At 41.1% G+C, this 12,755-nt stretch overlaps 1 protein-coding gene across 1 annotated transcript in view; it reads left to right on the plus strand.

Annotated features, from left to right (window-relative positions):
- Positions 1-617: 617 nt before the first annotated feature.
- Positions 618-12,755, plus strand: part of rabgap1l (RAB GTPase activating protein 1-like) — a 97,960-nt gene continuing 85,822 nt past the window's right edge. The window contains exons 1-10 of the mRNA XM_079349785.1: positions 618-734; positions 5,141-5,365; positions 5,684-5,837; positions 6,527-6,731; positions 7,565-7,739; positions 8,380-8,537; positions 8,952-9,062; positions 10,049-10,115; positions 10,380-10,482; positions 11,500-11,666. Of these exons, the coding sequence (XP_079205911.1) occupies positions 5,228-5,365; positions 5,684-5,837; positions 6,527-6,731; positions 7,565-7,739; positions 8,380-8,537; positions 8,952-9,062; positions 10,049-10,115; positions 10,380-10,482; positions 11,500-11,666 (1,278 nt within the window). The 5' untranslated portion in view covers positions 618-734; positions 5,141-5,227. The remainder of the gene's footprint in view (positions 735-5,140; positions 5,366-5,683; positions 5,838-6,526; positions 6,732-7,564; positions 7,740-8,379; positions 8,538-8,951; positions 9,063-10,048; positions 10,116-10,379; positions 10,483-11,499; positions 11,667-12,755) is intronic.

The following is a 12,755-nucleotide window of genomic DNA, read 5'->3' on the forward strand; positions in this document are numbered from 1 at the left end:
CCTGAAATCAAATTTGACAACAAAGAGCTCATTGAGCTTGTGTTCCCTTTTTCCTAAACAATGCCCTTTTCATAAAACATAAATCCTGGTCATTCCTTTGTTTTAATATTTACCAAACGTCATTATCTAATGAGAATGTATCCAACTGGTTAAAAAACCAACTTTAAAAACAACTGTTTAAAAAGTGCTTTACAGATGAAACTAATACATCAACATTTAGAGAAAGAAGGAACATAGGTTAACAGACAGAGCGAACAGGGAGTATGAAAATATAAATAATATAAAAGCAGATAACAGAAATACAAGAGATACAACAGGCAGATATCAGGCAGTTAAATACATTGATGGAAAATTAGTATAAAATCTACCAGGAGAAAGCTCCATTCAAAGAAATAAAACTGAGGGTGGGACGATAAAAAAACTTGAATATTTTATTTACAAACTTCTTTTTTTACAAGGGTAAAATAAATGTGTAGTCAATTGCTTAAACTGATGAAGCAGAAATAAATGTTACCGTAACATATCTTAAATTAGTATCATTTTTTAATTAAATGTTAAGAGTTTAGCCAGCCAATCTTGTGTACTGCGCATGCGTGAAGTTACCCCAACATTCCAAACCGGAAAGCGTGTCACTAAACTCCCGAGTGATTCATCCTGTCCAACATATACGATCTTCGCCACAACTCTTCTGACAGCTAGCTAGCTGTAAAGAAACTCTACAACGCTTCAAACTAGTAAGTTGACAGCGCTTTCATCAACACCGCTGCTTATAATTGCACCCTACGTACGTGCAGTGAAGCGAGAAACGCTGCTTTCCTTCTTCATTGTCGTTATATTCCTCCGGACGGAGCCGGGCGGGGTGTTGCTGTGTTAAGTGAACCCGCTCCCACAGTCAGGTCCAAAGTAATGGTTAGCCTTAGCCAAACTTAGCATTAGCTCACATAAACACTTCCTGTTTATACTTTCACCTGTCCTGGCTCTCTCTTTCTTTGCAGGTCTGCTTGAGACAAAACGTTGATATTATTAGTATAGCGAGTGTTTGCTTGCCTCTAGCTCTTGTTTTTGACGGCTGACCACTTGTGTTTATGTGTTGTTTTCCTCAGCTAGCTGTTATGAAAGGAGTCTGTCTGTCTGCTTTGTGTCTGTGCTTTCCCGATCAGATTGGCATTTTAATACATCTTAAAACCCAAACTATTGTAAGGGACCCATAGCATGTCCATGAAACATTTTTAATGAGAGACTCGTCTTTATACTGAGCTGAGGCTGAGGGAGACTGTGATGAGCTTCATCCAGGCCTGAAGAGCAGCACCTTCAGGTTTTACAGCCAACACAACACAGAATAAGAGCAAGTTTCAGAGACAATGACAGCTGTTTTTGAGCTCCAACATCTGTACAACTAATGCCATCAGGTGGCACTAGTGTGTGTGCTTCTTCCTGTGTGGGTTGGCTTAAAAAGTAGCATCAGCTGCCGTGGTGTGAAGTTAAGTGTCTGTATAATATCAATAATATCAGACTGTGTCTTTACTGGCAGCCTTAAGGAGAAAAACCAAAGACATTGGAGTCACATATCCAAAGCAGGGCAAGATGATATCATTGAAAAATAGTATTTTAGAGATATACATTTTAGGATTTTAACTCAGCTTTTATGAGTGGAAGATCAATATTTTTTAAACATCACCCTCAAACTTATAGGGGAACATCTGGTATAGTGTAATAATATGATCTTGTTTTAAAGCTTTAGTTTTGATCTTTTCATGCCTTTATCGCAGAGACAGAACAGCATATATGGTCATAGATAAGGTGAAAAAGAGAGAGTGGGGAATTACAAGCAGCGAAGAATCCACAGGTGGAACCAGGACCCAGGCTGCCCCCCTTTGAGGACCGTGGCTTCTGTACTTGGGGTGTGCAAATTAAACACAAGACAACCGGCGCCCCAATAATTTGATGTCTCAATATGATGTTCAATAACAAATAAAAATGCACCGCACAGGAGTCTCCATAACTGTGAGACAAAACAGTAAGTGTTGAGATGTAAGGGAGTACGTAAATCTAATCCACAGTAACTTAATCAAAGTATCTTTTACACAACGCAATAAGAAGAGAAGCAGTGCTTCACTTTGAAAATGATTATCTGTTCCAATTGATAATTCCACGAGTTTTAATTATTTTGACATTGCCTTGATTTTGAAAAATGCTCACGCTGGACATGGTTACATTTATTTAGTTTTTTTTTTTTTTTTAGTAAAGTAGTTCATCTCCATCATCAGATTAAGGGTAGTCAGCCACTTTGATGATTAAGTACATTTCCATGCTAAATAATTCTTGCAGGACTTTTGTTTAATTATTATTTAACCTTTATTTAACCAGGAAAAAAAAAAAAACTCATTGAGATTAAAAATCTTTTTTTCAAGAGTGTTGTGGACAAAACAAGCAGCAACACAAGTCACAGAGTTTCAGACAGACAAACACAAATACATACTTAGGCAATGTAGCTTTTAGCTCCTCAACTATATTTAGACTTATCAATGTTTTCAGTTATTCTAAATGGGCAAAGGATTAGCGGAAACTGGGATTTGTGATTTTGACCAGTTTAATTGTTGGTGGTAATAGTTTCCAGCTCGATCTTCTGGCTGTTTGATGCTCTTTAACCTAACAGGAGTCAACAGATGACATTATTCATGAGATTGTATCACCATGAAAGATCTCTCTGTGGTATGTTTGTTGTCCTTCCATGTTGTAAAGTATGTAAACAAGTTGTTGAAACGACACACTGCATTCATAGTCACATATTTGAATCTGTCATAAGCAGACTAAACATATGAGCCCAGAATATTTAATATGGAAATAACTTGGCTTTAGCGTCAGGCCTTGAGGGAAGTTATGTGGTTTGATTAAAAAAATAAGGACCCTTTAAAGCATTAGAGCACTTTCAGTTCTTGTTATCAACAAGGTTGTTCCTCTCTTTGGTGTTGTGTCAATCAATGTCATCCACATTTTAGGACTTGCTGCGGTTACTTGTAAAACAATGCGTGATGTTTGATCGATTTGTGCAGATTTGTTTCAGGGATCAGCCTCTGCCTATCCCTAACATTGTTCTTGTTGTCTTTAATACCTATTGAACAGGTCCGTTCACTGTTTGACAGATCATTCAGTGAGTTGAGATAAAGGGCAGCCTTACATATGGAACTCAATCAAAAGTAAACAGGGGAGACAAAGCAGGTGGAGTTAGACCGCTGCACGAGTCAGACGGGTAGCCTTCATCATTACCTTTAATAAACCGTCAGAGACGTCAGGTTCAAGTGCTTTGGCAAAGTGTTTACACGTGGTCATTTATTAAAAGCTCCTTGTTGGGTTATTTCAGTCAACTTTTCTTGCTCCATCAGTAACACTGAGAGTTGCTGCTCTGACCTCCGTGAAATGGATTACAGCGTTCATGTCACTCTGTTGACGCTGTTGTATCTGAAACAAAACAGCAGGCCAAGTGGAACCACAGAAACGCACACCCTCAATGATGAAATGTGTGCGCTCAGCTCCGTGGCTGTGGTTCAGGTTGTCTCTACTATTGGCCACTCACAGTTTCCATGCAGGCCGTGGTTTGGCGTTTACTGTGACTGTACGGCGAGTCAACGCTGGTCATGTGTATTAACCAGGACTCAGGGTGCCTACAGTTGTACGTGTGTGTTTTCCCGCCTCACACGTTGCCTTTCTAATGCAATGTATTTGTGTGTGTGTGGGAGGGAGATTATGGGATGTTCTGAACTTGCACAGGAAATATTAAGTGATTATAATTAATTGCCAGTTCTGTATTACTGCAGCATCTTAACCAGAGCAGAAGATCCAACAGAATACATGCAAACATTTTCAATAAATGACATTACTTCCCAGCATGCATTGTTGCTGTCTGTGTCCCCTTATCTGGGCTTCTCATTGCATCTTCTTTGGAAGTGGATCTGCGGGACAGTTCCCTTTCTGTTTCATGCTGCTCTGTGTGTAATTGAATTAGCATGATAGCAGCACATGACCCTGCTGCTTCCCCATAAGTGTTTCTGTGTGGGTGCACATGTGTGTATCAAAATCATTTTCCCGGGTTTAGTGTGTGTGAATGCCTTTTTGTATGCATTTAACCATTTCACTGTGTGACGATGAATGCTCCCTTCATCCATTGATTGTGTGTGTGTGTGTGTGTGTGTGTGTGTGTGTGTGTGTGTGTGTGTGTGTGTGTGTGTGTGTGTGTGTGTGTGTGTGTGTGTGTGTGTGTGTGTGTGTGTGTGTGTGTGTGTGTGTGTGTGTGTGTGTGTGTGTGTGTGTGTGTGTGTGTGTGTGTGTGTGTGTGTGTGTGTGTGTGTGTGTGTAAACTCACATCTGGACCGCTCACATCTGGACCGCTCTGGCTTAATAAAAATGTCCATTCTGCATATCTCTCGCTGCTGAAGGTCTTTTCTGTCTTTATTAAACAATACTTGAGACGTTTTGCTGTCTGTGTGTTTTATTTCTCTTTGATATGTTGCTTCATTGTAGTCATGTTTTAACCCGCTTTGCCTGATGCCATGTTTGTTTATGGTGTCGTTTTTGCTCAGGGCGAATTGTTGAGCCTGTGGAATGGGACATGTAGAGACAGGGGCCTGACACAGACTGTACTTATTTGTTTCATTTGTAAACATACAGTACATAAAATGTAGCGCCAACGTACGTAAACCTAGAAAATAACAAGAAACATGAACCCAACATACGCTGCGCTGTGTTTTGATGGATGTCTTTCACATCATTGGCACAAATGAAGCATGCTAAGTAAGCAGGCGAACAGGACAGGGGGAAAATATTAAAGTAGTGTCATTTAGGACGACCTTTGGCCCCCACCTGGGATGGTTTTGCTGCTTCCAAGTACTGAATTTATGTCTTGTTGTTTGCTGATGAAAATGATGTTTTACTTTATAATGAAACACTGCACATGATACCAAACTGTAACCTACTAATCTGTTCTTGTTCATTGAGGTGGATCTAATTTGGAAATAAACATAACTTAGATTTTGGTATAGCTTTATATTTTTTGAAACTTTTACAGAGATGTCCTGAAGTGTTGATTGACACACCAGTAACAAAAAACCCTGCATAATACAACCCATCTTTGTTGTGCATTCAGGCTGCCTTCCTGCAGAGCTGGGCGGACAGGAAGGGGAGAACGTTAACCCTTAGTCTCCCCTGCTAACTCTGAGTAAAGCAGCCAGCCATGGACGACAGCTCCTCACTCGGAAAAGTCAGCAGCTCCACCGAGTCCGTGGCCACCGTCACCAGTGAGGAGTTTGTTCTGGTCCAGTCCAGTGCTGCTGGCTCACCCCAGGGCTCAGGGGGCAAACCAAGACTCAAGGTCAGAATCCCACATTGATGAACCTGTATAAGCCTCATGGGAATGATGTAATATTTCTGCTCACTTGGCAAAATATGATAAAGGCTGCTGATCAGAGTGACAGTTCAAAGGCCAAGCACAGCAGCTAAAAGATATGTGTGCTATCATACCCCTTGGTTTTTTTGCCAACTCATCCAAATATATCTCTTGATGCTACTTGAGCTACTGTGGCTTCTTAAGACACCTTTAGATGTTTGAGAACCTGGACATTATTGCTTTCCAATGAATAAAACCTGTGAAACGGACACAGATGTTTCTTTCTCTGTCCCTCTCACCCAGATGTCTTGGAATGGCAGTGAGCAGCTGGAGAGAGCGATGGAGGAGCTTTTGGATGAAGATGATGATGATGAGGTCAAGGTGGAGAAGAGCAGCGTGGAAAAGATGGAGAAGCAGAGGGATCCAGAGAGCCGAGTCCTGGAGCCCCAGCCTGCAGGTAAAGAGCAGAACGTGAACTTGTCAGCTTTATTTAGAAACATTGAGCTCACCGGATGAAGGTTTGAATCTTCCAGATCGCAACGGAGACACCTTCAGTAATGTCAGTGTGTGCTGCTGCATCACTGCTGAGTTATCTCAGAGGAAACGGTTGGTGCGGTGCAGAGTCAGACTCAGTCAGCACTGGAAGTCCAGCCGACACTTTAATTGTTCTCCTTCCTGTTTGCAAAATGTGAACGTACGCGGTCATAGCTCCTTTTAGAGGAGCCCCCCCCCCCCAGCTTCCTTTTACACCTTTTGCATAGCTTGACATATTCTCAGTCGTGTTTGTGAGGTCTTGAATTTGTTTGTTACTCGTGCCCTCTGTATTTCTCGTGCAGCTGTCAGACCCACAGAATGTGAAAAATGTTGGCGTGAAAAATCAATGATCTCATGACGATTTGATGTCATCACAGACTCGAGGGATTTCTTGTTTTTTTAAAGGAAACGCAAATCCAGTATTTAGTATATATATATATATATATATATATATATTTTTTTTTTTATCTTGGTTTAACAGTATTCCCATTTATTGGACCATAGGAGAGCATTTTATTTTGAATATGGAAGAATAGAAGAGGAAGAAGCAATCACATTCTTTCAAAAAAATCACCAACATCAAAACCTGCCTGTCTGTCTGTCTGTCCACAGAAGCATGTCCAGCACCGTCCAGTCCCACGGCTCCAGAGGAGGACAGTGTCCAGTTCAACAAGTTGTCCTACCTTGGCTGCACCTGGGTCAAAGCCCCTCGCAACGAGGCGGAGGCACAGAGGGCCATGGCCACGCTGAGAGCTGAAAGTGCCATCCCCATCCCCATCACCCTGCATGTCCCCTGTGGACCAGACGGATCAGTCAGGTCTGACACATGGAAACTGAAACCCTTTAAACATCGCAATCCCGCAACAGCACTTTCAGGAAGTTCAGCCGTCTTTACACTCTTGTACTTACACATTGCACCCTCAACAGTGTGATACTTGAAGTCCCAGAGTGGGGTCTCACATAGAGCTGCAAAGATTTAAAAGCCTTTCAGACACAGGGATACGTTAATTTTAAAGCCTGTTCAGTCTGCAACGGGGAACTCTGAACCTCTCACCAAAGGGCAGAAGCACGACGGATCACTGACAGTCTTATCGGCTTGCCTTCGGGCAGCCTGTTCAAAAACAGTCTGCATGATAGCAGGCAGAAGACAGAGTAAGGTTTCAGATGATGTGGAGATCCATGAGTTTGGTCAAAGTTTCAATTTCAAAGAGGAATCAAGTCATGCGTTTTTTTTTGTTTTTTTTCACACAGAAAACATCTGAGGTGTCAGACAGATAAAGATGACGTGTTTTGCAATACAGGAAGCTTGACTGTTTATAGTTGATAATCCAATTGTTGAAGTAGACTAGTATCAAACATAACATTATTGATTGCACAGTGATAAGCAGTATCTGATATTCATTTTGAGCATAACACGTCAGCATCTCAAAAGCTTTAATGATAACAAAATATAAAGACATCCAAGGTCACAGATATTTAGAAATGAATCGATATGAAATGGAGACGATTCAGAATTAAATATTAGATTCAAAAGATGACGTGTTCTTAATGCTGTTGGAAAATTAGAGTGATGCAAATTAAATCAACTACCACAGTGATAGAAAGTCCAAAACAAAGCAGGGTGTTAACATGATAAATAAAATTCCCCAGGATCGTGGACCAGGCTTCAGGCACCGAGATCGCCTCCTTTCCCATCTACAAGGTGTTGTTCTGTGCTCGTGGACAGGAGGGCTCGGTCGAGAGTGACTGCTTCTCCTTCACAGAGAGTTACCGGAGCTCCGAGGACTTCCAGATTCACGTCTTTTCGTGCCACATCAAAGAGGCAGTGAGTTAACATGCAAACAATCAAGATTTCCCGTAATAAAGCTACAACATGGTTTTTAATCTGTCTTGGAGCGCATCATCCTATTATATTAGGCAACACGTTGGCTTTAAAAAATGACGACAGCCGCCGGTTTACTGGCTGAATGTGACGAGCAGAACTTCACTGGATGATGGATTATAGTGATCTGTGTCAAAAAAATATTTAGTGTCATAGAGAAAAAAAAGGGAACATATCAAAAGAGCTCTTTGGAGAAAGAAACTTAAATATGTTTGGGAAGCAGTAAGATTTGGAGTAGTTCTTAACATGTTGGCGTTTGATCCAACTTGTAAGTCTGCACTGACATCATTAAACCAACAGAGGGCCCCGTTGTCTTCGTTTTCCTGTGCAGTTTTCAAACTAGTCTTCTCTTGGCCTTATCACTATCTTTCTTTTATTTTGAAAAGCTGTCATTTTCCGTTCAGGCCATTTCGTTGTTTCCTTTTGCAAACATTATTTTGTATTTTAAAAACATTCTCTCTAATGATTCCTTTTATTTACAGTCAACACTTTAATTTAGTTTGGCTTCACATTTCCTGATCCTTTTAATTCTATCCTTCTGCTTTTTGTGTATAAAACTGCTGTGTTTTTGTTTCCCATCCAGGTGAGCCGCATCCTCTACAGTTTCTCCACAGCCTTCAAGCGTTCTTCACGGCCCGCAGACATCAGGGACACGGGAGTGTCCGGACCACCCGACAGCGACCTCTACACCTTCACTGTCTCATTGGAGGTCAAAGAGGATGATGGCAAGGGAAACTACAGGTACTTTATCCACACATGAGCACACACATGCATATATACATAATTTAATTATGGAGAACACTTGGGACTGTACATTTACCAAACATTTTTGGTAATACATAAAGGGAATAGACTTTATCGGGTCAGTAAGACACAAGCTTTCATACATCAAGTATCTCAGAAATAGATCTTCATTTTCTCTTCTCCTCTGAGATCAAAAGTGCAGCAGACATCTATGATGTATAACAAACACAAGAACAGTAGTGTTAAAGAGGTTCAAAGTGAAACGCATCAAGACAGAGACAAATAATTTTGCACAAGGTTAAAATGTAGGTTACAAAATGTAGACCTTCACAGTGCACAAGTACACAAACAAAATTGCGTTCCCTTAGGATGTAGATTAAAAAACATCCCCTCCCTTCTTCCCCTCCACAGTCCAGTGCCTAAGGACAGAGATAAGTTCTACTTCAAGCTGCGTCAGGGAGTTCAGAAGAAGGTTGTGGTTTCAGTTCAACAGATGTGCAACAAGGAGCTCGGCATCGAAAGGTGAGGATACATTTGAAAAGAGATGATGCATGACAAGGTCTCAGCGACCTTCCTCTGAGGGCTCTTTGTTGAAGTTGGTCTGTATCACAGTTGTTCTATTACATTTCTTTCTTAGACAAATGTGTTCTGCACTGAACTTTTACCACTGTCTGTTTAGCTTGCACTTTTCCAAATGCGCAGAATCACTTGTCATCAAAATGTTTACATCCTCCTGCATGCTTGCCTCAAAGCCTCAGCGCACTCTCAAAAGAGGTTTGCTTTTTCACCACGACAGCTGAATCACCAGGACCAATGAGTGGAACAACAGGAGGAAACAATGGAGAGTTCAAAAACACTGCTGTAAATATGCTGTGCATATATTTTAAACTTCTTAGGACATGGTATACAACAGACTTTCATATGAAAGACTGCACCCTTTTCAAAGAAAGCCATGTTAGACTAAGACTAAGAAAAAGTTTTGCTGAAAGTAAAAAAAAGAAAAGCAGAATAATATAATGAATATAACGCCACATTAAATGGAAAAAATAACGTACAACTTTTTGCAGCGGCTCTTATTTTTTGTGTTACATGCTCCAGCAGCACCTGAGAACTAGGTCATCTTCTTCTTCTCTCCTGTTTTTCCAGGGAGACAGATACCTGCCTCACCTTATTTTTAGTGTCAAAGGAACACTAAAAATAACCAGAAACAGCAGGGACTCTATAACCTTGAAGGGGCTTAGACATGCTATAGGCTTCATTCTATTGATCGGCACAGGAAAAAGACGCCGCAGGACAGTGAAGCTCACTGGTCAGGGTGGCGAGCTAATTGCCTGAAATGTTGGACAGATTATTATTCATGAACAATTTTTACATGATTTATTCAAACTGTTTGTTCAGTTGTTTCCTTTTTGTCTCCAGATGAATATTCCCCTCTCTGCTGGAGAGGGCCGACTATAACTCTGCAATGGAATCAATGGAATATTTAAACTGCTGTGTCTCCCATCTAGGTGTTTTGGGATGCTGCTGAGTCCAGGACAGAAAGTCTGCAACAGTGACATGCATCTACTGGACATGGTGAGCAGAGCATACCGCGCTCGTTTTACATGCATGACACGGAGCAAAGCAATGAATAAGCTTTAAAGTAGTGGCTCTTTTTAGTTAATTGAACTAAATTAGATGGCCAAGCACCATTCATTCATGATCATAATGTAATACTCAATCCATGAGTCAATGGGCGAGAGGAAAGTGTAAGCTAGCACCATGCGTCAGGATCTAAACAAACTGTCACGTTGTTGTATTTAATATAAGCGCTGAATCCATGCATCGATCCCTACACAGGAGTCAATGGGAAAGAGCTCTGACGGGAAGGCCTATGTGATCACAGGAACATGGAACCCCAACGTGGCCGCTTTCCAGCCTCTAAATGAAGACACGCCTAAAGGTGAGGCGAGTCATTGTCACCCTCTTTGTCATCAACTGAATTCAACTTAATTGGTATTCATAACAGATGTGAAACATCCAGAGTGTGAAGTTGAATGTCACGGAGCAAAGCTAGCACTATCTGATCTACAACATTTGCTTCAAAGCTTTAAGATTAATTTCAAACTATTTCTAAAGGCATGGACATGAAATGTAGCGAAACATTTGAATATTCACTAATTTAGCGCTTATAGAATCTTTGAGTGAGATGCCAGTAAAATGTTGCTTTGTTTTGGGGGAATTTCTGCACTAGGTTTTGCTGCGTTTTTTTATTAGTATCCACCAATGCATGTTAACACGTCAGTCATGCACAGAATTTTGAAGGTATTTCCATACATTTATGTCACTAAATGTGATGTGGGGCTGCACAAAGCTCAAGGTCGTGTCTGGAAAAAATGCAGCGCTAGCATCAGAGCCTGAATTTGATAATTGCCTCCATTCTGCTGCACAACCAAGTTCAAGGCCTGGCCTTTTGAACCCACTGCTTTCCAAAGCTTCAGATGTTCACATGTTGAAGTGTGAACATATTGTGTCAAACAGCAGAGAGGACGGAGCTGTGGACACTTTGTGATGAGAGCAAAATAAGTGAACAGCACCTTTTGTGGTGTCATTTTCTATCTCTTGAGATTCATTATGTACAGACATAATAATAACTTCATATTCATTGTTTAGTCAGTCAGAAATGAACGGATCTCTGAATTTATTGTAACATCTTTTTACTGAACTTTTTCTGAGTACATTTGTTAAAAAACATCGTCTTTATAAGTCAACGTTTTTTTGTACTGATTCAAACCCTGTTTACACCTTGAACGCTCTGCAGTAAAACTGTAGATGCTGATGTTGGGGACTCGTCACTGTGATTTTAAATTGTTCGATGTTCTTCACTGAATGTATTTAATGATCTCGTTTCACCGGATTGGTTCATATTAGACACAAAGAAGCCTCCATAGTAACCTTGTTCTTCACTGTCTTTCTCCAGATAAGCAGGTCTTCATGACAGTGGCAGCAGACCTGGTGGTGACTGAGGTGGTGGAGCCAGTGCGCTTCCTGATGGAGACTCTGGTCAGGGTTTATCCATCGAACGAGCGCTTCTGGTACTTCAGCCGCAAGACCTTCACTGAGACCTTCTACCTAAAACTCAGACAGGTACATTTACAGCATTCATCCCTGACCCTTCAGACTGAAGTCGTACCAATGTTTGTGTTTTGAATATCTTTTTAAAGCAGGTTAAGAAACTCTCAGCCATATCTGTTGTTTACCCCTCATCACGAGAAATTTCTCACAACTTAAGTCGATCAAACAAGTCGACAAAAAAAAGCGGCACGCTCATTCACGTACCTTATTCCAACTCATGGACACCAACCTGAGCAGTTTCTGCAGATGCGTCGTAAAATACAGGTAAACTGTTAAGAAGCAGATCTCCTCTCGGAGGCCGTGGGGAGCTGGGGGAAGCAGTGAAGTGTTGGGAAGCTTTGGATTGTAGGAAGCTAATAAGAGGCTCTGTCTCATTATTGGCAGTGCAGTAATTAACAGCGGCGGTCTGACTCGTACGCCTGATTGCCTCTCTAGTTATCTCCTCTGTAAAAGGGAGAGTTTTGGACTGGTGCTGTGGTTAGGAGCTAATTAAAAGATAATATTGTGTGGAGGTTTTTGTGGAAGATGGCAATCAGAGGTGATACACACACAAAGGAAATATATCGTCCCATTGTGTTATTTTGCCTAAAACTGTCACTAGCCAGCTGTGGTCCCAGGGAGTCATTATCTGTGCCAACTTCCCTTTTTTTTAATTTGTATTTTTTTCTGCCGGCTTTATCAGTGAGAGAAACCTCCCACAGCCCAGGTCGAGCTCGTCTGTCGGTTACGTTTATTTCAAGATCAATAGGTTGAGTTTGAACAACAGTTTGACAGGCAGGAAATAAATGTTGAGTCCAGGTCTTTTCCTCGTCCAATATTAAAGATGTCGAGTTTGTAAAAGGTGATCAGATGTGTAAAGAAGAAAATATGAAAGCGATGAACTCCACCACTAAGTTTGAGCTTCAAATGCATGTTCCTGCTGGTGATCGAAGTCGTTTTTTTCCCAACACTTTTTAAAAATCAAATCCAACTTCCTTTTTTTTTTTTAATAAGCTTTAAAATGAGCCAGCTAAAGCTCGATCCGGCACGCAGAAGTCAAAGAAACCCACTACAGAGCGTTAGATCAGCGGGTGAGAAACGCCGCTGTTGTTTAAGCTGACA

This window comes from Symphodus melops (genome assembly GCF_947650265.1).
Source record: "Symphodus melops genome assembly, chromosome: 8".
NCBI lineage: Eukaryota > Metazoa > Chordata > Actinopteri > Labriformes > Labridae > Symphodus > Symphodus melops.